The 27,667-nt window shown below is 45.4% G+C and overlaps 2 protein-coding genes across 6 annotated transcripts in view; both read right to left on the bottom strand.

Annotated features, from left to right (window-relative positions):
* The window catches only part of LOC147008439 (uncharacterized), a 77,803-nt gene extending 71,635 nt beyond the window's left edge, over positions 1 to 6,168 (bottom strand). For all 5 annotated transcript variants that reach the window (XM_085864754.1, XM_085864752.1, XM_085864750.1 and 2 more), the window contains exons 1-2: positions 5,577 to 6,168; positions 3,443 to 3,576 (exon numbers count right to left, since the gene is read on the bottom strand). In XM_085864754.1, coding sequence (XP_085720880.1) covers positions 3,443 to 3,576; positions 5,577 to 5,643 — 201 coding nt within the window. In that variant the 5' untranslated portion in view covers positions 5,644 to 6,168. The remainder of the gene's footprint in view (positions 1 to 3,442; positions 3,577 to 5,576) is intronic.
* Positions 6,169 to 16,816: 10,648 nt separating this feature from the next.
* Positions 16,817 to 26,814, bottom strand: LOC147008441 (uncharacterized). The gene is made up of 4 exons (XM_085865097.1): positions 26,096 to 26,814; positions 18,193 to 22,420; positions 17,545 to 17,650; positions 16,817 to 16,982 (listed from the first exon to the last, which is right to left on the bottom strand). Exons 1-2 carry the CDS (start codon positions 26,812 to 26,814, stop codon positions 20,422 to 20,424), a joined length of 2,718 nt encoding a protein of 905 aa, XP_085721223.1. The 3' UTR covers positions 16,817 to 16,982; positions 17,545 to 17,650; positions 18,193 to 20,421.
* Positions 26,815 to 27,667: the final 853 nt, after the last annotated feature.

The raw sequence follows: 27,667 nt of genomic DNA on the forward strand, positions 1-27,667 counted from the left end.
AGGTCACGCACAAGCGCTGGAAACTCCCGGGCGCGATTTTAGGTTCGGTTGAACGTTTCAAACTGCCAGCTTCCAAGGTCATGGACCATGCCGGTGTCATCGAGAAGAGTAGTGGACCCTTGGGTTAAGAGGATCTGTTCGTTGACAGCACAACTGGTTCAAACTTTGAAAAAGACTGAAGACAACAAACTATACGATTAATGGAGGAAGGAAAAGAATGTTTGACGAACAATGTTTATTCATTCCTCACTCCTTCACTTCTTCGCCCGTTTCTGCTGGAATGTGTACAAGGCTGAGACCTTTCCACCACTTCAACAAACATACACACGCCATTTGTCTTGTTCATTTTCAATAAACAGTGCTGACGAATAATTTCCTCCACATTTATTATTACGTCCACCACCGTATGCGTGTGTGTGTGTGTGTGTGTGTGTGTGTGTGTGTGTGTGTGTGTGTGTGTGTGTGTCGTTGATTGTTATGTCCATAATTCGGGTTTCAGAAGGTGGAGCGGAGTCCTTCCAGGTCTCGAAGTGTCCACCTCCGATTCGGTGAAGGATCCTGCTTCACGGCCTCAGTTGTGAAGTTTTGTTGTTCTCAGAGTTTTGTTCCTTGGTCTCTTTTCAGGATATTCACGGAGCCCCGGACAGCCTCCGACTGTAGTTCGTTTGTAGTCATGTTCCCAGGGATGCTTTGTTGGATCTCTGTAAGGTTCTTCTTCATCATTCCTGTTGTTTCCAACTCCCACTGGTACAATTTCGGTGCTTTTCAGCTTCCAGGATCTTTTCACTTCATTCTTGAGGTCTTCATATTTGGTCATTTTCTTGATTTCTGCATCGTTAAGGGGAGACCGGGGTAAGGTGAGCCACTTTCACATTCTTCATCACAGTTGCCAAACAAATCGGTTTTGCTTACTGAAAATGGTGCCTCGGTGACTTCGTATCGTTGGGCATCCCTCCAAATCAAAGCATTGTCTTCACCAAGTGCAGTTTTCCAGTAAACCTCACGAATAAAAATGTTGTCTAACGGCTTAACTTGCTTCGTGGGCTAAGTTGAGCACATGCAGTGATGGGGTAAATTGAACCATATGGGGGTAATAAGAACCACGAAGAGAGGTGCGTGCCGCAAGTCAGGGAAAAAAACATTTCATCACTCAAATTTTGCAATTAACTTTATTAACAATTTACAAATCATTATTATAAACCAACTCAACTGATATTTAGCGTGACGAGCAACTGCTGGAGAGACGGAATCAAAATTAACTAAACTCGTTTTAATGAGGTTCCAACGAATTTCTTCCAATAATAATTTCTTCTCCAGTAAAACACTGACCCACGTACTGGTTACGTCTCCGCTGACGAAGTCTCCGATGGCATTATGTTTTCGGATTGTCCGTCCGTCCGAAAGTACACCCGTCCCAGCTAATTTTCTCTGTTTTCTCCGCAACCACTTGTCGGATTGAGACAAAATTTTCACCACAGGAGCAACAACTCGCGTAGAATGTTTTAATGATAACTATGACGTTATAGTGGTGTGGCAGCCATGTTGGAAAAAAGGAAAAACTTTGGACCTCTGCATCTCTGCAAACTGCACAAAGGAAAAAATTGAAACTTGGCACATGTGAAGTACTCTCACGGGAAATAATTCATTACTTTAAAATGATGTCAAAGGTAGCTTAATTATGCTGTCATAATTGCGAATGTCGAACGGTTTATCCGACCAGGATAAAAAATTTTGAGGGTCATCCCGGGCTAAAATGGTCGACAGAAAAAAAAAATGATGACGCTATCGATCACGTGATTCGGCAGCCATATTGTTTCAAAAGCAAACAAACTTCAAAATCTCTGAAATGGTTGAACAGATTGAGGCGAAACTTTGACACATTATTGACACTTAACGAAACTTTGACCGCCTATCCATTCGGAACAAGAGGGTTCACACACATGACGTTATGGGTCACATGTTTTGCCAGACATATTGGATTTACCCTAAAACCTATTAAAAAAAACTTCTTGTGCAGAACAGTTGGACAGATCGAGGGGAAACTTCACACAAATGTTCCCTAAGCCTTGGGTGTGCAAGTTTGTTTCGGAATAATTGATAGGTCACATGGTTTGGCAGACATATTGGATTGAAGAAAAATATTAAATAATGTTTTCCCTGGAAACACTTGATTTATCGACATGAAACTTCACAATGATGATTGAGTCGTGATGGGGAATACATGTTGTAAATTTCAACTTGATCCGACACATGGTCGGGCCGTCATGATTATTTAATTTGTTGATCTGTGTTCTTTTTGATTATTATTTTTTGAATGAGGATCACTTGGCTGTTCCTGGATGGGTTTGAGGGTCGAGAAGTCACAACTGAAATGGGAATCCTATCCAGGTTCCTCCTGATGACTTCATCTTTGATTTTTCCTTGAACTGGTTCCTTTGAATGACTGTCAGGACTGTCCCCATTTGGTCTTCCATTTGATTTGAATTTAATTTATTTCAATCCCATTCTAAATTCAATTAAAAAATAATAAAAAATGTCATGGGTCAGGGTCAGGTGTCCAATCAAAGCGGGACGTCATCACGACGGGACGTCGGACATGGAACACCTTCGTTCTTGGCTGCCAGCTTTGTTTGTTTCAATTGGTTCATGAATCTCCACTGTTCGTCCCTCATGCTTCATGCGTAGAATACGCTTTGCAGTGGAGGATGATTTCCTTCTCCTCTAAGCTCCAGCTCTGTTTATGTATTCTTCTCCGATTCATCTGTGACCTAGTAGTTGTTGGTTGTGGAACAGGCGACACCTTTTTAACTTTGTTGTCGAGCTCTGTCCTCTCGTGAGGCAGAGATCCCATTCCTCACTGGAGAACGTGCAGTCATTATCCTTTTCAGCAAACATCATGGCTGCTTGGTGTGGAAGCACTGACTTCGGCATCAGCCTACCAGAGGTCTGTGTCCCTTTACTTGTTTTTATTTGTTTCCCCTTTCTTTGTTTGGCATATTTTTGTTGCAGTCAGCCATCTTGCTTTCCCCAAGAGGCCGCAGGACCACGGCTGCTTGAGAGGGGTTACCGATGACACTTAAAGGAGTCGTGCCAAAAGGTATGTGCCAGAGTTGTGTTTCCGCCTGCTCGCTTTCTCCTCTCTGGTTTGCTTAATGGCTTGCCATCGCTCGGAGTCACCCACAGGGGAGTTATCCACAAACAAACTCTTCTCACCAGTGTGAGTTAGTGTGTGGAATTTCAAGATTGATAACTGATTAAGAAATTTAGAACACACGGAACACTTGTGCAACTTATCCCCAGTGTGAGTTCGTTTGTGTCTATTCAAGGTTGATAATCGACTAAAATCCTTAGAACACACAGAACATTTGTACACCTTCTCCCCAATGTGAATTAGTTTGTTGTTATTCAAGTTTGATGAGAAACTAAAATCCTTAGAACTCACTGAACACGTGTGCAGTTTCTCCCCAGTGTGAGTTCGGTTGTTGTTCTCCCATTGGTTGGAATGATGACTGAAATGATCTTCCTCGTTGAAGAACTGTGCAGAGTTGGTGTACGAAACGGTTTTCATTTCTTTCTCTGCAAAGAAAAAAGAACCGCCAAAACGAGTTAGATCAAGATGTGGTAACTGCAAAGAATTGTGGGATATAATCAGTGTCAGGTTAATTCAATGTTGGGGAAGTGAGACTTTCTTTCTGAAGGAAAGAGAAATCGATGTTGCTAGTTTAACATGTTTGATGATTGCCAACAACCAACCAGCAAGATGAACTGAGATGATTGTTGAAAAACAGAACAAGAAAAACCGATTAGATATTGCAACCCTCGCCAGGACTTGTGTTGTGTGGTGCTGCGATGACTTTATAAGTCATGACTGATGACTGAGCTGGCAATGATGACTTTATAACTACCAAAACGTCCCGCTTTGATTGGACACCTGACCCTGACCCTCGAGTTTATTTATTTATTATTCAGCTGAATTCAGAATGTGATTCAAATAAATTCAATTCAAATCAAATGAAAGCGACTCCACTGGAGTTATCAGAAAGAACCCGAACAAGTAAAAAGCAAAGATGAAGTCATCAGGAGGAACCTGGATAGGATTCACATTTCAGCTGATACTCCTCTACCCTCAAACCCATTCAGGAACAGCCAAATGAGCTTTATTTAAAAAAAAAACAACACATAAAGCTCAAAACAATAAATAATTCTGCCTTTCAGACAATGTGTCGTCAAGTTTGAAATTCAAAACATGGGTTCCTCATCACGACTGCATTATATATGTGAAGTTTCACATCGATTGATGAAGCAGTTCCAAAGAAAATATTATTTTTCAATCCAATATGGCTGCCAAACTATGTGACCTATTAATTATTCCTGAACAAACTTAGACACCCGTGGCTTGGTGAACATTTGTGTGAAGTTTCCCCTCGATCCGTTCAGCTGTCCTGGAGAAGATTTTGATAGGTTTGAGGATAAATCCAACATGGCTGCCAAACCCTGTGATGTCAAATGTGTAAACCTTTGGTTCCTCATGAATAGGTGGTCATACATGTAAAGTTTCGTCTCAATCTGTTCAGCCACTTCACAAAAGGTTTTTGAACATACTTTTTTTTTAAACAAAAAACATGGCTGCCGAATCACGTGACCAATGACGTCATCAAATTTTGTTCTGTCGACCATTTTATCCACACGTGACCCTCAAAAATGTTTATACTCATCAGATGCAGCATTCTACACGTGCTATGATGACGTCAAAACGAAGGTATCTATGACGTCATGCTGAAAAAGACATTCCACATGAGTACTACTTGTCACGTGCCAAGTTTCAATTGTTTCCTTGGTGCGGTTTCAGAGAGAGGTCAAAAGTTTTTCCAACGTGGCTGCCACACCGCGTCGTCTATGACGTCACAATTACAATTAAATCATTTTACATGAGGAGTTGCACCGACGTTGAAAATTTCGTCTCAATCCGACAAGTGTTTGCGGAGGATAACACGAAGTTCTGTGCAGACAAACAAACAAACAAATGTGAAATCTCTCATGGAGTGACACTTGGTGAAACGGAACACCACTTGGTAGAGCACACACCTCTACCAGGGTGAACAGTTCACATTTTGTATCAACTGATGGGCCGGATCTGGATACAGATCTGAACCAGAATCGAATCGGCTTCAAGTTCTTGTCACCGAACCGACTCGTCCACAACTTCCTCACACATCATGATGTTTTGATCGTTTTTGTCGCCATCTCTCAATGTGGTGAAGAATCACTTTATAAAATTAAATAATTCTTCGAATCTGATCCGGATCTTCACCAAAATCGAATCAATTTGTTCTGATCACACAGCGAACCTGTTCTCCAAATCCCGTCCGAATCCGTGCACACCTTCTTGAGATATCGAGTTCACACACAAACACAGAGAGGGGTGAAAACAACCACCGAGCAACGTCTGTGGTGGAGGTAACAATGACGTGTGAAGAGGGCGGGGTGAGCACAGCGCGTGCACGGACCTCCCCCTTCACGGTGATGACGTCACACCGTCCCCAGCTCACCACACCCCAATCCCCCTCCCTACTAACCGGGCCCACTTTGCTGCCCCTGACAGTCGAGGAAACTCGCTGCGACCAGCAACACGTCCGCGTCCATCGCTGCTAATTCAAACGGAGGATCCCGGGTCTCAGGGGACCTCTTCCCGCCGCCTCCGAGGGTCGAGTGCCTTCAATGGGTGATGCACATCCCCAAACGAGATCCCTGATCACTCTTCACCCCTCACCTCGTCGAGTGCGGAACCGGAACGGCACCGAAACCCCGTCCTTACGTCTCGGACAAACGGACCATCGAACGTGCCGTGCTCCCCACGTCCGTACTTCGACGGCTCGGCGCGATCAGCGGCCACAGGCAGGAGGGGAAGCACAAAACTTCACCACAGCGCGTTGTTTACAAAATGGCGGGAGAGGCGAGCGTGAGGGGCGGGAGCATCACGTGACGCCAAAACCGCGGGCGAGTCGCAAAGAGCGGACTGGACGTCTGGATTCGGAGTGAGATCTCGTTCGTTACGCGTTGAAACCTGCAAGGACAGAGCAAAGAAAGGGACAAGAAAAGTATCGGCTGATGGTGAGACCCAGGAGCTTCCTCAAAAGGATTGTTTAAAAAGTAGATTGGAGTTTCCCTTTTGTGACGTTTCTCTTTGAGCCGAACACCACAAAGTTCACGTCAGACACGTTTGGAAGGAACCGCCGTCCGAACACGTCCAGACAGAGAGAGAAACAGGGAGGTAATCTGAGGTGATTTCTCTGAGGTTCGTTTTCCTGTCAGACTCGAGCTGCAAGGCCTCACGAACTCTTTAAAAAAACATTTCGGATGATTTCACAAAGGGAGAGAGAACATAAAAAAACCCCATCGAACTGACAATCCCATGGGATATAAATAATTAATTTATAAACAACATCGAACTGAATTTAAATAATTTATTTATAAACCCCCGATGTTAGAGTTAGGGTTTGGTCCTGCACTTGTAATTAATACATCGTGTGGAGAATAATCCGTTATAAATGGGTTTTTAATCCGAATAAACATCGTCCCTGTAATTCACGGAGTCTCGATATTAAAGTGACATTTCCCTAGCAACCACGTTCCTGTGACTCGTCTCCAAGGAGTGCCACGTGACCCGCAGAGCGGGTGAGCGAGCTCGGGGGTTCCCGCTCCGCCCACGACAAGCTCCGCCCACCACTTATGCCCGCTCCGCCCACCGCTTGTCGGCTCCAAATCATTCCATTGAGGGATTTAAGTCGATTCCGTTGCGTACGGGACATGGTGTGATTCATCTTTTCAAATATTCCCTTCATATGTTTGGACAATCGTTCGTCGAACTTCTTGTCATTGTCTTCGTCTTAAGCCGGCTCAGCGAAGAGTTCCAAACATTTATTCACAATGTTCGTGCGAATCACCTTGGCCTACCTGTGGTGATTTCACCTGGAAAGCAGGTTTTGTTTGAGTGAATGAGAATTCTGCCTTTCTGTTTGACACGGCACAAAGGTGGAAGATTTGAATCAGCATGCACATCATGAACCGTTCAGTGTACAAGTATGAGCTTCTTCCATGAGCCTCGACTATGTACAGGAAAAACAACAACAAACAAACTATCACCCCAGTGTTTCCCAAGCCAGGTGAATCATCAATGTGTGCCCCATCCCCCGGATTGACGTTAAACGGGATATCCCCAACAGCCAGTGGATGTTAAAGATGCCGGTGTCCTTCACGAAGAGTCGGCGAGCTATCGCCGGCACCCTGACTTCCTGAGTCGGAGCGGCGACCCGACCCGGCTTGTGTCGTCGCTTCGTAACTGCCGCAGCACCACCGACGCTCTCCGTACGTGACGATCGACGATGATGCTTTGGTCGTTACATCTTAAAAGGAGATTTTGGCGGGCACTGCATTCCACGGTCGTTCATTGCATTCGTCCATCACTCTCACAGCTGTGATGACGTCATCCAGACGAGCGCGTCACATTTTTTTTATTCGTTCGTTCCAAAGTTCTTCTACTTTTGAGAATTATCTGCTTATTTTATCGTAAAAAAAAAATGACATTTATTTTGAATGTTTAATTACTTCACACGGCCTTGCGCTGCAGCTGGAAGTAAGCGGTGTATGTTTGGCAGCACTGTTCAGTCGTTTCCGTGCGAGTACACTGAACGGATCAGAACGTCAACGGAACATCGTTTTACGTCCTGATCCGTTCAGTTTATTCGCTCTTCCACGAGCCTTGACTGTGTACAACAACAAAAAATCTGATGACAGAGATCTGCATTTTTAGAACTTCAGCATTTAATTTCAGATTAATTTTAACCCTAACTTACTTCCACAATTTCCCTCGTGGTTGTTCAAAGCTTCCAATATATTCTGACTCTTCCAATTTTGTCGAACTTGATGTACTAACTTTTAGCTGTGATGAATTTCATCTTTTTTATACACATTGCTGTGAATGAATTGATCCGTTGTTGATGCGGCGCAGGCATGATGGGCTGAATGGCTTGCGTCTCATTTCCTTGTGTGTATCTTCATTGTTGTTCACATTTATTCCGCTTCAAACTTCCCTTTCATTATTTCTCTTGTCCAAAAATGTTGCTTCCTTGATTCTTATGTTTTTATCTTTGTTCTTATTGTTGTCTTTTTGAAAATTTATTTGATTGTTCCATACACTGACTGTTTCCATTTTCTCTCTTTCCATCCCCATCCTTTTCTTCCGCCTCATCCTTTCCCACAATCACCATGTCATTTATTCCTGAAACCCTCTCTCGACTCCCATTTCACCACCATGTTGCCTCTCTGTGACCCTGTCCTCCAACTTTTTTTAAACCTTTTTATTCCATTTTTCAAGGTGGTCACACTTCAAAATTTATTTATCCTCTTTGGTATGTTGCCCAATTTCCATACTTTGATGATCTTGATGCAGCTCTTTATGCCTTGAACCATTTGTTGCTTTTTATACTTGCACAACTGTTTTTTAACTGCTGTTGTGTGGTGGAAAACTCGAAACCTTACTCAAGTAGCTCCAGTCACGAAACGGGTTGAATCTTTTATTTAATACCAGTCATAATTAAAACACCCCCTTTGAAGATAATTAATGGCCTTATTTAATTATATCGTTTGTCAAGGTGCATCCTCGGACACCTTGCCCCCCCCCCCCCGCTGGGGTCTGAAGGTGAATCCTCGGACACCTTGCTCCCCCCCGCTGGGGTCTGAAGGTGAATCCTCAGTCACATTGCTCTGCCCCGCTGGGGTCTTTAGGCGCTTCCTCGGACACCTCGCTCTCCCCCGCTGGGGTCTGAAGGCGAATCCTCGGTCACATCGCTCTCCCTCACCATTTTGTCTTCATTCGCTATTTTGTTCGGCAAGTGTTATAGTTTTCATATTAGGAGCTTGGAGCGATTTCATGCATTGCATGTTGCGATTTTCCACGATCTACTCTCACGGACTGATTAAAGCACATAATCGAAATGTAATTTGAGTTTGGAGGATCGGATGACGTGGACTAAATAACTCGAAGTCTGGAGTGAAACATGAAAATGTTACGAAATCGGCTATGTTTCGTGTTTTTTTTTTGTGGGTAGGTGTCATTTCCAATAAGCTTTCTATCGCTTGCCAAGCCAACCGTTCCTGATCAACCATTTAGTTGAAGGGCCTGCATGAGTGCTTAAGCCATTTGCCGAGCGCCCTACAGTTGATAGCAGTGCAGTTTCGTGTCCCAATCAGGACGTACAGTCGGCAGTTGCTACAAGGTAGAGGTACGTAGACAGCACACACGTACGTGGTACATGTGGGTCGATTTGGATCTGTAAAGGGACTCTCCACAGGTGTGTGTACACGTCTTCATACTTGGTTACGGGCACCGTGGTGGCAAAGTTTCATTCCATATCTTATGATGATGGCGGGTGGTGGAGGTTTTAACTTTTAACCTCAGCAGCCACCGTACGAGCGATCACGTTTTCCTTTGTCCTCGTGACCGTTTCTTAAGCAATTGATTATTTTATATGAATCGGGTGTGCTTTGGAAAGGTTACGTGATTTCTCTTTGTGAGTTTCAAAGCAAAATATATTTGATAGCACTCGATTTCCAAGCCGTTAACCGTGATTTCTAAATTAGAGCCAAATTTTTTCCACCCGTCACATGATGATTGGCAGCTGTTCATTAAAATTAATGTTAATGCAAATCTCCTTGAAACATCTCTAAAGGAACGTTGTTTTTTAATTTGTGTTTTAAAATTTCCCCCAAAAATGTGAAAGCCACTCAAGGTTTTTGGGTTGTATACAGTACATACTGCACTCGGTGATCACACTGACTCCAAACAGCCGATGACCGAAAAACTTGCAGATGTCGGCCGAGCACGAATATATCGTGTGTGTGTGTGTGTGTGTGTGTGTGTGTGTGTGTGTGTGTGTGTGTGTGTTTTGCTGATAAAGCATGCCATATTCTCTCTGCTAACTCCCTTACCCCACCCCTCTCCCTCTTTTTCCCATCCTTGTTCCACCCCCTCCTCCTACACTGCAACACCCTCCTCCTGCACCTCTCTCTTTCTGTCCCTGTCTTTCTCTCTCTCCCCCCCTCTCTCTCGTTGCCTTCCCTTCCTCTTATATTCCTTCCCCTCCCTTCATGCTGCCTTCCCTTCTCCCACCCCTCCTCGCTTCCCCCTTCTTCCTCGCTCCTCACACCTCCTCCTTCCTCGCTCCCCCATCCCTCTTTTTCTCCCACCCCCTCCCCCCACACTCCTCTCTTCGTATTCCCATCAGTGAAGTGACGGGTGGTATTTGCTAGTTTCAAATAAAGTTCTCGACAAGTTCTCCAGCTCCAACGTCATCCAACAAGCAGCCTTCCTGCTTCTGTCTCTCACGCTCTAATAATCCCCTTGTCCATGTGGATTCCCAACGGAAAATCCAGCAGCCGTGGCCTCCATGCCCATTGCTCGCACTGCGAGACCCTCACAGAGCCCACATGGGACCTGTTGATATTCTGCAGCCACCACACCCACCTCGGCCATGTTCCTCCCACGAGCTGTGCACTCCGTACAGCACATCAGTACTGTGGTGTGTTTTGAAATCCCCACCACGCCAGTGTTCCACGCAGAGTGATCACTACATCGTTTCACCACGTGACCCCTCCATCCACGTCTTCGTGCCCCTGTCTCTCCGCCAATTTTTGCGCGGGACACGTTGCGAATTTACCTCGAGTATTCCACACACGGGCGACGCGACCTCGACCTCCAGCACCGACAGCTTGATCGGGCACCGAAGTGTACGTTTCACACACCGGCGGTTCAGTGTCGGACACGCACACCATTGTTATGGCACCGGAATCGGGCAGAAGCGGTTCACCTACGGGTTCCATCTCGGATTTCCCTTCAAATTTTTAGCCGCATCTCGCGTAGCGAACGCTGGCTCCAAGAGAGCTCCGCGTTGTTGTTCTTCTTCTTGTTCTTCTTTTTGTGGTGAAGACAAAACCTTTAGGACTCGGCTCTTTTATATACAGGATCCGGATCTCCTTAAATACTAAACACCTGTACACATCCTCGCATTGACGGTGCCTTTTGAGAGCGTCTATCATGAACTTTTAAATATATTCGGACATTTGCTTTAAAGTTTCGAAAAGTTCACGTTACTATTTAAAGATTATTCCATTGAATGTGTTGTAATTTCGTAAATACACGATTTTCTCGTCATGAACGAGGACCCTCCATGACGGGTTTCGCTATTGGCTCCATCAAGGCACGTGACGAAATATCGGAAGTTGTTGTTGTTATTGCCTTTAGGACGCGGCTCTTGGACACATTTGGCCTTGTTTTTAAAACAACCGACACAGAGGTGTCCGGATTTTCGTCGTCAGACGAATTATACATGTAGATTCGTTTGACACACTTCATCTGGATGGGGTGTGGCCAACACTTCTGTGTTCATGAACGTCATTACCACGATTATGATTATGTAAATTGTTCCCACAGTCGTTTATTTTACAAGGGAGGTGTCACTTTCGATGGCAATGGCATACCGGGGAGGCACACAATGTTGCCCCCGGTGGTTTATCTTCACAAACAATCATTATATGAAACAAAATATTGAAGGAATAATTACAGGTCCGGGCCCTAGGGTCGTTACCCCGCCTGTCCACCCCCCCTGTCCTCAGCACCCCTGCTTTCACCAAGTCTCTCTCAAGACTGCATGAGGTAAGTATTCCATGAATACCATCTTGTTGTTTTGAGATTGTGATGTTTACAAACAAACATTTCTCAACTCAATCAGAAAAGTAAAATATTAAAAATATATCATGTGACCATTTAACCCTTTATGTACATGTAATGTTCTTTAATTCCACCTACAATCCCACATTGGAGTCCATGGAGATGTGCTTCGAGTGAAATTCATACTCCACAGGAAAGACAGAGCTCTGATTCAGATGTCTGATTCCGTTCAGGCTCAGCTTGGTAGGTTTGTATTTATTCGTTCTGTCTTCACGATAAGGCCCAAGTAACATGGAGTTTTGATATACAGCAGACCCTTCCCGTTGGTGGGGGTTACGTTCTCGAAAAACCCTGCGTCGGGCAAAACTACGATGCGCAAAGTTTGGACCTTATGGGGAAAAAATGGTTCGGGGAACTAACTCTGAAATGTATCGACTTTTTTAACCCAAACTGCAGTGGTAACGAGAAGGGCACCCTGTAGAGCGCATACCACTGCCAGGCTGAATAGTTTATGTTTTGTATCCCACTGACTGGCCGGATCTGGATTCGGACCTGAACTAAAATTTCGTACCGACGGAAAGTGGTCGCAGTGACGCACTGCTCCGGCGCATGCACTCATACCTGACCTGACCTGGTTGTGCATTTCACAGCGAAGACTCAACCATGGCACCGAGGAGCTTTAAACACACCTTTTGGATAAAGTTGTGGAAAGGCAGAGATTCAGGGATGGATATAAAAATATTTCAAAGACCTTGATCCCTTGGAGCACAGTCAAGACAATCATTAAGTGGAAGGTGTATGGGACTACCAAGACGCTGCCTATATCAGGCCGTCCCTCCAAACTGGATTACCAAGCAATGAGGTGACTGATCAGAGAGGCCACCAAGAGGCTAACAGTCACTTTGAAAGAGCTGCAGGCCTTTATGGCAAAAACTGATCACTGTGTGCATGTGACAACAATATCCCAAGCACTCCACAATTCTGGCCCATACTGTAGGGGGGGGCAAGAAGGAAGCCATGACTCAAAAAAGCCCACCTTGAGTCCTGTTTGAGGTGTACAAAAAAAACCACTCCAGAGATTATGAAGCCATGTGGAAAAAAGTTTTGTTATTTGATGAAACGAAGATGGAAACTTTTGGTCGAAATGAAAAACGTTACATTTGATGCATACTCAACAAAGCACATCAGCCAAAGAACACCATCCCCACTGTGAAGCATGGTGTTGGCAGCATCATGTTATGGGGATGTTTCTTATCAGCAGGGACTGGGGCACTTGTCAGGATAGAAGGGAAAATGGATGGAGCAAAATACAGAAAAAAATCCTGGAAAAAAACCTGCTGCCTTCTGCAAGAAACCTGAAATTGCGACGGAAGTTCACATTTCACCATGACAACAGCACAAAGCCAAAGCAACACTGGAGTGGGTGAGGAACAAACAGATAAATGTCCTTGAGTGGCCCAGTCAGAGCCCACTTCAGTCCACTGAAGGTGGATGGATATCTCAAAAAGTTGTGCACGGATTGGGATGAATTTTGGGGGACGGGTTGGGTGTGTGATAAGGAAGAATTGCTTCGATTTTGGTGAAGATCCAGATTCGAGAAGTGATTCTTCACCGTTGAGAAGAGATTGGGCCAAAAACGAAACATAACACGATATTTCAAAAGGATGTGGATGAGTTGGCGGAGGTATGCTCTCCACCGAGTGCCATTCTAGTTGTTTGTGTCTTCACTGCCCTACACTACTCAATCTTGTAACACTGTTTCATTTGTCCCTCTGTGACGCCAGTCTTGTATCATTTGAACGGAGTTCGTCTGTACAGCAACGATCTTCGTGTCATACTTTCTCGCCATCAAACGGTGCATATGCCGCAGGGACACGATGATCAGGTAACGACGTAGTCTTTGATGTGCGAGGGTCCGGGTTCGTTTGAAGGCACGCGATGATCACCGAAGGCTGTTTCATTCCGTTCCCGCTTTCACCGGCTCTCAACTTCATCGCTTCAAGAAACCTGGATCGAGGAACTTCCTCAATATCTGCTCACCATCTTCAACTCTTCATCTCTCGAACATCCTGTACGCTTGGTTCCTTTCCATTCGGTCTTCGTCCATCTTCTTAGGGTTCTGCTCGTGAGCTCACAAGTTATTGAAAAGTGCATGCATATGAAGTGCATGCAATCGACATGAAACTTCACAATTATGATCTAGTAGTGCTGGGGAATATATGTTTTAAATTTCAACCTGATCGGACGTATGGTTTGGTGGCCAGCATTATTATCTTTTTTGATCTCGGTTATTTTTTATTATTTATTTATTTATTGAATATGGCTCACTTGGCTGTGCCTGGATGTGTTTGAGGGTAGAGGAGTATCAGCTGAAATGTGAATCCTATCCAGTTTCCTCTTGATGACTTCATCTTTGCTTTTACCTTGTTCGGGTTCCTTCTGATGACGACAATGCAGGACTGCACCTATTTTGTCTTCCATTTGATTTTAATTGAATTAATTTTAATCCCATTCCAAATTAATTTGAATAAAAATAACGTCATGGGTCAGGATCGAGTGTCCGATCAAAGCGGGACGTCTTGGTACCCGGTCATCACTGCTGGCAGTTGTAAAGTGGCAGTTCTAGTTACGTCTGTTATTAATTACGTAACACACCAGTACACAAACACCACACAAAACTAAAAATATTGTATCCATCCTGACTTCCCATCTGAAATGTGTCATTCAGGCCGACGGTTGGCGAAGAGAAGCTGCGCAAGATGTTTTCGGACTCCGCCGGTGGAAACGTCCAAGCATTCAAGTTTTTTCAGTAAGGGAACGTTGTGAATGATTTGTGTAAATACCTGGGAGAGGGAGTTTGTTCAGGTGATGTGGATATTTTTTTTGAGCCTTTTAAATGATTGAGAAACAGCATCGGGATGATGGGGACACGGTCAAGGCGGGGGTGCGTGGGGAGGCTGAGGCGGGCTCTGACAAAGGGGGGTGTGGATTGAGCAAGGTGTGGGCACAAGTGAAGCACCAAAATTACTTACCTTGCTCGTTGTGCTTTACTTTTGGAGTCCGAGCTACCACGTGAACGCGAAGCGAAAAGTTTGGTTCACAGATTGGTTCCCTACTGTCGTTCTGTCTGTCGATATACGTCACTTTATGATCGAGGAATAACTTGAATTTCAATCGAACCTTGTATTTTGAACACAATTTGGAACATTAATCGAAAAACAAACCTGCAGTTGAGCATTACCTTGGCTCTGAATTGGATCCGGTCGCACACGCGCAAAGAGGAGTGAAATAATATTTTTTACCTTGTCTGACTCGACTTCGGTGGACGGAGGTTTCGTTTTCACCTGTGTTTGTCGAGCTGTCTGTGAGCATGACATCTCAAAATGTTATGTACAGATTCGGATGAAACTTGGTGGACAGGCTGGGTGTGCACCAAGGATTTTAATCGATTTTTGTGAAGATACGGATCTGGATTCGAGAATTTTTTTAGACGGGTTTGGTACGTGACAAGGACGAATTGATTAGATGTTGGTGAAGATCCGAATCCGGATCCGAGTCTTTTTGGGGAGGTCTCCACCAGCTTTGCTCAGTGAGATGGTGAAATCATTGGCCATTCTTCACGTGAAAATTGCTCGAGCTCCGCCAAGTTTGATGGGGGATCGTCGATGGACTGCAATCTTCAAGTCTCGCCGCAAATGTGAAATTTTGTTCAAGTCAGGACTTTGACCGGGCCACTCAAGAACGTTCATTTTCTTCTTATTCAGCCACTCCAGTGTGATTTTTTATCTTTGTGCTTCGGATCATCGTCCCACCTAGTTTCAGATTAATGGCCGACTCGAGCGGGTTTTCATCAAGGATTCTCTTGTACTTTGCACCGTCCATTGTCCCTTCCATCCTGACAAGCTTCCCTGTCTCTGCTGATGAAAAGCAACCCCGTAACATGATGCTGCCACCACCGTGCTTGACAGTAGGGATGGTGTTATCTGGGTGATGTGCGGTGTTCGGCTTACGCCAGACACAACGCTTTGAATTTAGACCAAAAAGTTCAATTTTGTCTCCTCTCACCACAAAACGTTTCTCCACTTGCCTGCGGTGTCATGCAGATGCTTTTTCACAAACTCCGTACGAGCTTTTCGATGCGTCTTTTTCAGTAATGGTTTCTTTCTTGCCACCTGTCCAAAGAGGCCAGCTTTGTGAAGGGAACGGGATATTGTTGATGGATAAACACTGACGCCTGTCTTGGACGAACAGTAGAACCTTGCAAATCTTTCAAAGTCATTGTTGGATTTGCAGTGACATCCCGAACCAGTTTCCTGCTTGCCCGGCTGCTGAGTTTGGATGGGCGACCTGATCTGGGTGTGGTCTCGGTGGTATGTTACGTCTTCCCACTTCTTAACGATGGATTCACCGTACTCGAAGGGATAATGAGTGATTTTGAAATTTTCTTATAACCCTCTCCTGAACGGTGCTTCTCCACCACTTTATGTTTGACTTCTTTGGAAAGATTCTTGGTCTTCATATTTGCCTTGTTGGTTAACCAAGTGTGTTGCACCAAAAAACTCCTTCGATAATCGGGGGAGATTATTTTTTTTTCAAGTTAAACCACTGATTACATACAGGTGAAACATAGTACACTTATTTTCTAACTTTTCGAACAATTAATTTACTCCTGAAGCGATTTAGGGTAAATTAGGCAAAGGGTTTGAATACTTATTCAACTGAGAATCATCTGATTTTCTCTGTTAATCTGACTTTTTCACATTGTAGACAAAATTATATGGTTTGTCATCTTGGTTTTCTGCTGGGCCTGACACATTTGGCCCGTAGCCCTCTGATTATATACTGTCCCACTTTGTTGCGTCAGATTTCCAAAAATCTTCTTCTCCAGACCCACCATTCAGAATGCTACCACATTTGGGTTACAACATTAGGACAGTGTCCTGATGGTAAATTACAGAGGCCATGCTGATCACGTGACCGGAAGTGTGACAAAATGGTGGTTGCGTAAATTCCATCAAAGAATCTTCTTCTCCAGACCCACCAGTCAGAATGCGACCAAATTTGGGTAACAACATGAGGTCAAGCTACAGGTTCAGTTGTCTTCTTTATTTATTTATTTTTAATTGTTGCAGTAACTGCCGAACGATGGTGAAACGTTTAGAGATCTTAATGCAATCCCACATGCCTTGTTTCACTTGAACGGATGTCGGTCTCCTTTCCAGGGAGACCCGTACGATGGCCTTGTTGCAGCTGGGCACTGTGGAGGAAGCCACCATTGCACTGATTAAACTGCACAACCATAATCTTGGTAACAAGGACTATCTGAGGGTGTCCTTTTCAAAGTATTCATGTCACTCAGAGATCAACTCTTGATTTCCAACACACCACCCTTCTCCACCCTGTCAATCACACCTTATTTTCACACGAACGTTTAAACATTCCAGTTCATACCAGTTCGTGTCTTTTCTCACTTTCGTGAGCCATTTAAAATTAAATGTGGGAAAAGAGACTCGAACTTGAGCACCTCCACTTGCTTCTCATAAATCTTGTAAATCTGTTTCATGGAACACTTTGGCTGTCTTTGCATTCCAACCGTTTTCTATGGCAATTGGAGAATTATCTTTTGCAGCTTATTTTATGAGGATTGCAAAAGATGAGGGCAGAGTGGCAGGACAAAGAGAGCAAAGTTAAAATGTTTCATCCAATTAATGTTAAAGTTTTCCATTAAGTTTATTTAAAAATGCTTTGCCACTTTGTATTGGCTGTAATCATTAAAACATTTAAATTCCTGATCCATTTTGCTGTCATTTTTTGCTCACCTGGAACATGATTGAGGTGAGCTTATGGGATGGCTCCTCGTCCATCCGTCTTCCCATCCATCCGTCCGCAAACAGCAACTTCTTCTCTGAAACTGCTGATGGGATTCTGACCAAACAAGGCGAAAATGATCTTTGGTGTGGGGTAACTCAAGTTTGTTCATGCCATGCCTCCTTCAAATATCAGCACATCATCATGAGGTTGAAGGGTCCGAAAAAGTACTTGGATTTTGATCGAGTTTGGCCACCGTTTTGGATAACAGGGAAACCTTTAACAATCTTCTCTCAAACCGCTGAACTGATGGCCTTGTTGAAGCTTTCAATTTGTGATCGATTTCCCATGAAAAACATTATTTGTTAACAATGACGTCATCAGTAATGTGGTATGGCAGCCATATTCAATCGCAAGAACACCTTTAAAATACCTTTTTCTGAAAGCACTCAACTGATCAATGTGAAACATAAAATATATGATCGACAACCTCTGGGAACATTTCATAAAAAGAAGCTGATCCGAAACACAACATGGCTGCCAGGTGAGGTATGGGAGCATGCATCGGAGCAGTGTGTCACTGCGTCCACTACTATGTGTGAACATCTTCATAGCTGTGGAGGAACTCTGGGAAGGGTTTGAAACAGCAAGCTGCTTACCTTGGGTAGGCCTTCTTGGGTTGCTTTATGCAGCTTCTTCAGCTGGAGGAGTGTTGGAGGTGTCAATTATTGGCCACCCCTCCCATCCTGGGCAGAGTCTCGAGCTGAGGTGATGCGAATCTCCGCCCACGTTCGTGGTTGAACGCACGAAGAACAATGGCGCTGGTCAGAGTGAGGGGAAGGTGTAAAAATAAAAGAAAAACCCTATCACAGTAACTCACAGCGCATTTACATTTAATCACCCATTAGACAAGGGAAAGGAAACCATCTATAAAACACATACCAATATAACTGAGCCACAGGACCTGAATGTTGTGTGTGATAGGTTTCCAAATTCATCACAATATATATATGTATATTGTTGTGGTTGAGGAAATTCGCAAACCACCATTCAGGTCCCGTAGGTGAGATATCTCTGTAAGTATATGTGTAGTTAGCCCCAAACCCGTTGTTTAGAGGGAATAAATGTCATTCATTCGGGCTGCGACCCTTTAAGAGAGCCGTTTTTCTGTTCTATCTTTATTTTGAGCCAACCACATCTCAACCGCCATCACACAACAACCACCAACCACAACGCCGCTTCACAACAACAACAACGCCAACAGCCACGACCTTTACAGTCACCACTCGCTCTCGCAATCATCGCATCACCACCATTCCAAGCGTCACCGTGGCCAGGGACCGCCACTTTAGACCCTCCACCGCCTTCACCTCTCCTTCTGCCGCCATTCCCGCACCGCTTGCGGGCACCGATCCTGGACTCGTACAGGGCGAGCGCCGAGCAGCGGGTGCAAAAAGCGGCCTTTCCGGGGAAGACGGATCACCAATGATTCACGCCCACTTCTGTTCCGTCCTATCAGCGAGCGTGGGGCGATTTGGCCCCGCCTCTAGGCGCGTCGAAGTAGAATCGATATCGTATGCAAATTCGAGGATCAGGAATGATTCACGCCCACTTTTCCTCCGTCCAATGGGGGAGCATGGCTCCGCCCCCGAGCTGATCCTGATCCAAAAATCTGCATATGGTTTCTCCTGTCGCACTATAAAGCGCCGAGCGCGGAGCAAAACGGGGGAGTTGGAGAGGTGTGGCAGCGACAGAGAGAAGAGTTTCTGTTTCGGGCTCGTTGTGGCGGCGGCGAAGCGTGGCAGCAGCAGCGCAGCAGCCAAGACGGGGTTCGGAGTCTGTCGGGGAGCTGCGGAGAGGGGAGGCCGGGAACGCGGTCGAGGTCGCAGTGGAGTCGCTCGTCGCGGGACCCAAGCAAGCCAGATATCCTCTTTCCCCAGAGCATCAACAACCCCCCCTGTTTCCCCCCGCGCTGAGATAGTGTGAGAAGGGGGCCCCGTTCCCACCCCATTCCAGGCAGTGCCAGCGAGGCCCGCGGAGTCAGGACGCCGCCGCCATTTTGCGGCTCATCACCAGACGGGTAGGCTCGACGCGGTCTCGGCCCCAGGCCCGTCTGCCCCCTTGTCGTTGAGGGTGGCCCCTTTTTCTTTTGCTTTGGAGTATATGTGTTGTCGGCGCCGTCTGTGAAGTAAAACTGTGTAAGTGTTGCCGTGTGCTCGCGTAGTCGGTAGTAGATCTGCATTGTGTTTCTCTTTTACATTTGCTTTTGGTGCATAATTGTTGTGTTTCTTTTACATTTGCTTTTGGTGCATAATTGTTGTAATTGTATATGTGTGCTTTCCGTTTGCCGCGGAATAAATGTGCTTTATGTTGAACTGTTTTTTTTCCCGTTTCGCTTCGTCTTTTCTTTAATTGAATCTCCATCTTACTTCACGTAAAGGGTTGGTCGTGGGCTAAATACGCCCAATTATTAATCGGAACCGTCGAGGTTGACGATAACACCGCTCGGTTATCCCGATAGTACGGAACGGGTCGCTTAAAGTGGCCCGTGTCCGAAGTCGACCTGCGGCGAGGTGCGATCGCCTGGTCTACCCTCCGTGTGGGTACTTAGGTAGGTCGAATTTGGCGAGCAACCATATCCCACGCGGGGGGCCGATTGGCACGATCGTGGTGAGGCCGAAAGGCCCACCCGTGACTAGTTCCCGGCGTTAGTCCGAGAGGGTCATGACGGAATTGTCCGTCCGGTGGGCGACGTGCCGCGATTCGAGTTACGTGGCCGCTCGCACGCCGGCGGGCGCGAATCCGCAACAAAATATATATATATATATATATATATATTTATATAAAAAAATATATATATATCTTCTTCCTCTTTCGGCTTGCTCCCGTTAGGGGTCGCCACAGCGGACCAACTGTCTCCATTTCGCTCTATCCTCCACATCTTCCATTGACACTCCAACCACCCGCATGTCCGCCCTCACCGCATCCATGAACCTCTTCTTTGGCCTTCCTCTTCTCCTCCTGCCTGGCAGCTCCATCTTCAACATTCTTCTCCCGATATACTCCGTTTCCCTCCTGTGCACATGTCCAAACCATCTCAATCTCGCTTCTCTCACTTTGTCTCCAAACCGTCCTACCTGCGCTGTCCCTCTAATACACTCATTTCTTATCCTATCCATCCTCGTCACTCCCAACGAGAATCGCAGCATCTTTAACTCTGCCACCTCCAGCTCTGCTTCCTGTCTTTTTGTTAGCGCTACCGCCTCCAAACCATACAACATAGCTGGTCTCACTACCGTCTTGTATACTTTCCCCTTCACTCTTGCAGCTACCCTTCTGTCACAAATCACTCCTGCAACTCTTCTCCACCCACTCCATCCTGCCTGCACTCTCTTTTTCACTTCTCTCGCACACTCTCCGTTACTTTGGACAGTTGATCCCAAGTATTTAAACCAATCCACCTTCCCCACCTCAACTCCTTGCAACTGCACCATACCACCACCCTCCCTCTCATTTACGCACATGTACTCCGTCTTACTCCTACTGACTAACATTCCCCTTCTCTCCAGTGCGTACCTCCACCTCTCAAGGCTCGATTCAGCCTGCTCCCTACTCTCCCTACAGATCATGATGTCATCCGCGAACATCATGGTCCATGGAGACTCCAGTCTGATCTCGTCCGTCAACCTGTCCATCACCATTGCAAACAGGAAAGGGCTCAGAGCCGATCCTTGGTGCAATCCCACTTTAATCTTAAACCGGTCCGTCATTCCTACCGCACACCTCACCGCTGTCACACTGTCCTCATACATATCCTGCACGATCCTCACATACTTCTCCAACACTCCTGACTTCCTCATACAATACCACAGCTCCTCTCTTGGCACCCTATCATAAGCTTTCTCTAAATCCACAAACACACAATGTAACTCTTTCTGGCCTTCCCTATACTTCTCCATCAACATTCTCAAAGCAAACATCGCATCAGTGGTGCTCTTTCCTGGCATAAACCCATATTGCTGCTCACAGATCATCACCTCTCCTCTCAACCGAGCTTCCACGACTCTTTCCCACAACTTCATGGTGTGGCTTAACAACTTTATCCCTCTGTAATTTCCACAGCTCTGCACATCACCCTTATTCTTGAAAATCGGAACCAGCACACTTAATCTCCACTCCTCCGGCATCCTCTCACTTTCCAAGATTTTATTAAACAATCTGGTTAACAACCCCACTGCCATCTCTCCTAAGCACTTCCATGCCTCCACTGGTATATCATCTGGGCCAACCGCCTTTCCACTTTTCATCTTCTTCATAGCAGTCCTCACTTCATCCTTACTAATCCACCCCACTTCCAGATTCACTATCTCCACCTCTTCCAACCTTCTCTCTCTCTCATTTTCTTCATTCATCAGCTCCTCAAAGTACTCCATCCACCTTCTCAACACACTCTCCTCGCTCGTCAGCACATTCCCATTTGCGTCCTTTATCACCCTAACCTGCAGCACATCCTTCCCAGCTCGGTCCCTCTGTCTTGCCAATCGGTATAAATCCTTTTCCCCTTCTTTTGTATCCAACTTCTCATACAGCTCGTCATATGCCTTTTCCTTGGCCTTTGCCACCTCTATTTTTGCTTTTCGACGCCACTCCTTGTACTCCTGCCGACTTTCTTCATCTCTCTGACTATCCCACTTCTTTTTCGCCAACCCCTTCTTCCTTATACTTTCCTGTACTTCCTCACTCCACCACCAAGTCTCCTTATCTTCCTTCCTCTGTCCAGATGTCACACCAAGTACCTTCCTAGCTATCTCCCTCACAACTTCTGCTGTCGTTGCCCAATCATCCCACCCATCTTTACCACCATCCAACGCCTGTCTCACCTCCTCCCTAAATTTCACGCAACAGTCTTCCTCCTTCAGCTTCCACCATCTGGTCCTTGGTTCAGCCCTCACTCTCTTCCTCAACCTCACCTCTAAAGTCATCCTACAGACCACCAATCGATGCTGTCGAGCTACACTCTCCCCTGCCACAACCTTACAGTCACTAATATCTTTCAGGTTGCATCTCCTACTTAAGATGTAATCCACCTGTGTGCACTTTCCTCCACTCTTGTATGTCACCCTGTGTTCCTCCTTCTTCTTGAAATACGTGTTTACCACTGCCATTTCCATTCTTTTTGCAAACTCTACCACCATTTGCCCTTCCACATTTCTCTTGTTGAGACCGTACCTCCCCATCACCTCCTCATCCTCTTTATTCCCTTCCCCAACATGTCCATTGAAATCTGCTCCAATCACCACTCTTTCATCCTTGGATACACTCTCCACCACTTCATCTAACTCACTCCAGAAATCTTCTTTATATTCCATCTCACACCCCATATGTGGGGCATATGCACTGATGACATTCATCATCACCTCTTCAATTTCCAACTTCACACTCATCACTCGGTCAGACACCCTCCTCACCTCCAATACCCTCTTGACATGATCTTCCTTCAGGATTATCCCGACACCATTTCTCCTCCCATCCACACCATGGTAGAACAGTTTGAAACCACCTCCAATGCTCCGAGCCTTACTCCCCATCCACTTGGTCTCTTGTACACACAGTATGTCCACCTTTCTTCTCTCCATCATATCAGCCAACTCTCGCCCTTTGCCAGTCATCGTCCCAACATTCAGAGTTCCAACTCTCACCTCCACACTTCTACCCTTCCCCCTCTCCCACTGCCTCCGGACTCGCCTTCCCCGTCTCCTTCTCCTCCTTCGCCCAGCAGTAGCACAATTTCCACTGGTACCCTGCTGACCACCGGTACCGGTGGCGGTCGTTGGTAACCTGGGCCTCGACCGATCCGGTATGGAAATTCGTTTTGTTGTCCGCATAATATATATATATATATATATATATATATATATATATATATATATATATATATATATATATATGTGTTTCTACGGTTCTCGGAACTGTATGCATACAACAGATAGTTGTCCTGAGTCAGTTATTGCATTAATATCCGTGGTTAGGTCCCTACCTTTTGTCGAGTGGGAAGACGAGGGAGTGTGTTGCGATGGGCTATTTGCCGCTTTTCGTTCGGTTATCAAATCATTTTTCCCTTCCATTCCACTCTTCCTCTTTTCACTGCTGAGGTAAATTCATCTCGCTTGCTCCCCTCGTTTCACTGGCCATAGTGTACCACTGTCAACCCGCTGTATCCGGTCTCGTTTTCTGAGGCAAAATCCCGACGTTCGCTATGGAAGCTGCGCCACCATCCACGTCCCCAAACCCAGACACGCGCGGCGTGGGTGGTTGTTGGTAGATTGAAAGGAAGAAGTTGTTTGTTGTAGATCGAAAGGAAGAAGTCGGTGGGAGTTGGTTGAAAGAAGGTCGAAGGCGTGAGAAGTCGGTTGGAAAGTGGAGAATTGAAGGAGGTGTTGTGAAAGTGTTCCTGCGGTTTGGCTCTGCCAACGTCTCGCCTCGACGGCCCGCCTACTGTAGTGGTCCCCGTCGACACGACCTCGACCAAGCCTCTTACCTGGTCCTGTCTTCTGCTCCATTCTCGGCCTTGGACTCCGCTCTTCATCACTCGTGCGGCTGTGGACTGAACTACACAACTTTTGTCGGGTGCCGCACCACGGAGCATCCCTCCCCCGAAACGCTCAGATACCGAGAAACTGTAACCTCAACTCCCTCCCTCGCTGGCTGCAAATGTTCCTTTCACAATTGGGTTTACTTTGTCTGAGTGTGTGTCTGAGAGTGTTGGCGCCTGTCCGTTAAGTAAGCCTGTTTAAGATCTTTTATTGTTGTGATTGTTGCTTTTATTGATCTCGCGTCAAGTCTGCTTTTGTAAGTTGCTTGTATAATTGTCGCACCCCACACCTCTCTCATCTTTCCCTGCATTACATCCCTTATAAACCTTTTGTTGTGCCACGTGCTTTTCCTCGCTTATTGTAAATAAATAATAATTGTAGAAATGTTCCCAGCTCGCCTTTGTCTTTTCCTCCATTGGTCCAGCATGGTTCGGATCTAAGTTCAGCCAGGTCTTTATTCCCAACAATCCGTTCCTTCTGGCCGGTTCGTCCTTGGCAGTGCCGCTCCGCTGCATCCGATCCGGAAAGGCGATCCATAGTTGGTGGAGTGATCCGGTTCGGACAAGGAGCACCGAGGGCGTGGTTCCCCGGTGGTTAATTAGGTAACCTGATTCGAGACAGGAGGACCCGAGGTCACGTGGCTGAGTTATTGGCCTCCACGGTCGGTTGAGCGATCCGCCGCATCACGGAATTATCCGTGAGCGACGGCCAACGATTCCGGGGAGTCTGGTGGGAACCGACGTAGCTTTCCCCCACCTAGTGGTCTTCTCACCCGACCCCGCAACAATATATATATATATATATATATATATATATATATATGTATATATATATATATATATATATATATATATATATATATATTTGTAAATAATATTTATATATATATTTATATATATATATATATATATATATATATATATATAAATTTTTGTTGGGCCCAATATGTTCCACTAAATCTAAGATACATGTCACGGGCCGTGTCGGAGCGCGGGCGGTCGATATGTCATCTCTGTTTGACATGTGGATATCTCTGTTTGATATTCATACATCTCGATTTCCTGGTGTTTCCCTTCCCATTGATGGAGTTTGACTTCCTGGTTTCTTTGTTCAGCTCAGAGTAAAACTTGATCGTGTTTTCGTTGGTTTCACTGTCTATGGTGTTGTTCACTGTCTATGGTGTTGTTCACTTTTGAGCTGCGGGAGTATCTGTTCAGCCTGAGGATGTCTCCTCAAAATTTGTTCACATTTCTGTTCGTGTTGTCTGCTGATCAGTTCAGTCTGTAGTACAAATTGCTGGTGTTTCAGGACATGTTGGACAACTGGGACTTGGTTTTGTTGAGATGGACTCGGGTTGAGGGGCAATCTTGGTCCGGTTCCTGCTGACTCCATCACCTATCCTGAAGGACCAAGCAATGAAAAGAAGTGTCCAGGTGAGTAAACAGAATAACATCAAAAACAAACTTCTCATCTTCATAAGAACTGTTTTCTGTTTCCTCTTGTTAAAAAAGCAAAGTATTTGTATTTACTCGCACTTCCTTCACACATCACCCACTCTCCCCCTCCCCCAACCTCGTTTACTTTTTAGATTCTTCCTCTTCTCCTTATTCTATTCAACCACTCCCCCTATTTATATTATTTATGACTTCCTGGGAAGATATTGGTGGTGGTTTCGGTGAGGGTGATTCTTTCAGTGGTGAATTGGAGAGGGTGATCCTTTTACATCTGGTTGAGAGGGAAGAGAGAATTTGGGGTTTACACCCAATGAGACACCGCTTCCTGATTCAAAGGTGACTCGGCACTCGGATCCTCCCTTGAAGACGAAGACCTCGCTGTAGTCCCAGCACCTCCTTCGATGACTTCGTATTTTGTTTGCAAGGTGAAGGTTACGTCCCAGATTGCTTGTTAAATTCCAAGACATTGTTTTTCGATCGCCGTTTGTCTCATTTTTTCGCTCTGTAAATGTTGCTGACGTGTCTCTTCATCTTTCAGTTTGTGCAGTTGATCTTCCAGAGCGGAAAGTTTAACTTTGCTTGTGTTTTGCTGAGACGTACCTGGTGGAGGAATACTTGGATTGACTCCGAATTCTGAAGACAAGATTGAGGCGTTTTGTTGGATTACCTGTTCAATTCGCCGGCGGATTTCATCGGACATCTGTCGTCTCTGTTCAGTTTCCTTGCTTATCTCTTCCACTCTGTGCTGAGATTCCAGTTGTTTCTCTTCACCTCGGAGTTTAGATTGCTGGTCATTCAGAGCAGGTAATGTACCTGGCGATTTATTTGGCTGAGAGGCACCTGGTGGAGAAAGAGTTGTTGCAAAATCAGAGGCTTTTTGAGAGATTACCTGTTCAACTTGCAGGTGTTTTTGTCCGGTTCCCTGATGTGTCTGTTCGATTTCTTTGTGTTTTTGTTCCCTTTGTTGGAGTTTAACTTCCTGGTTTCTTTGTTCAGATTCATCGTGTTTCCGTTTGATTTTCTGGCTGTGATGTTGAGATTGTGAGAGTATCCGTTCAGCTTGTGGATGCTTCCCTTCAATTTGTTCGCGTTTCTGTTCGTGTTGTTCACCTGTCGGGTCACTCCGGAGTCCAGATTGTTGGTGTTTCAGGACATGTTGGATAACTGAGACTTGGTTTTGTTGAGATGTACTCGGGTTGTCGGGTAATCTTGGACCGATTCCTGTTGGCTCCATCACCTATCCTGAAGGACCAAGCAATGAAAGGAATCCAAGTGTCAGATGAGTCAACAGACTAAAATCAAAAACAAATTTCTCATCCAGATAAGAACTGTTTTCTGTTTCCTCTTGTTTAAAAAAGGTAGTAAGAGGATTATAAAGGGATAAATCTGCCAACCCACGGAAAACCACGTAAAACAGAAAGGAAGGGAAATGATAAATTAGACAAAAATATTTTTGGCAGGAAGATGAGGGACTCGCCAGACAACGTCAACACTGCCTTGTCACATACATTTATTACGTACACTGATGCTGAACATACACTACGAAATAACTATTATAAACTTAACCCATTTAACCCTTCAGACAGATCCAAACCACGATCAATATTAATTGATGTTTTTTGTCTGTCTCTCAAGGTTGTGGATGAGTTCAGACAAAACTTGGTGGATGACTTGGTTATGTGACAAGAACAAGTAGATTTGATTTGGGTTCAGGATCGAATTCAGATCCGGCCGATCAGTGGGAAACAAAACGTAACCTGTTCAGCCTGGTGGAGGTGTACCCTCTCCCGAGTGTCATGAAACCTTGTTTGTTGTTGTTTTCTTTCTGTTCCTCCATCCTATATAAGGAAACACACAAGGAAATTAGATGTTGGTGGAGGCCATTGGGTCCATCATGCCTGTGCCAAACCAACACCGCAACAATTTATCAACACCGGATTCAAAGCGACGGTGGCGGTTCCTTTTCAGGGTCTCTGCCGACTTTCTCCAGGTTTTCTCTGTTTACTGTGTTTCTAGTTCGGCCTTGTGTTAAAACTTGTGCTTATTGTTGAGTTTTCATCTTGTGTTTCCTTGAGGCCTTCCCTTCC

This window comes from Eptatretus burgeri, chromosome 19, assembly GCF_056783735.1.
Source record: "Eptatretus burgeri isolate ZD-2024b chromosome 19, Ebu_testis_v1, whole genome shotgun sequence".
NCBI classification, from domain to species: domain Eukaryota; kingdom Metazoa; phylum Chordata; class Myxini; order Myxiniformes; family Myxinidae; genus Eptatretus; species Eptatretus burgeri.

Excerpts from the sequence above, each read along its gene's own strand:
- LOC147008441 (XM_085865097.1), bottom strand. The coding sequence starts at position 26,814 with ATGGAGCCAACAGGAATCGGTCCAAGATTACCCGACAACCCGAGTACA. Across the intron at positions 22,421-26,095 it reads AAAGATGAAGAGACACGTCA|GGAGGAGGTGAGACAGGCGT; the intron begins GCAACATTTACA and ends CGTGAAATTTAG.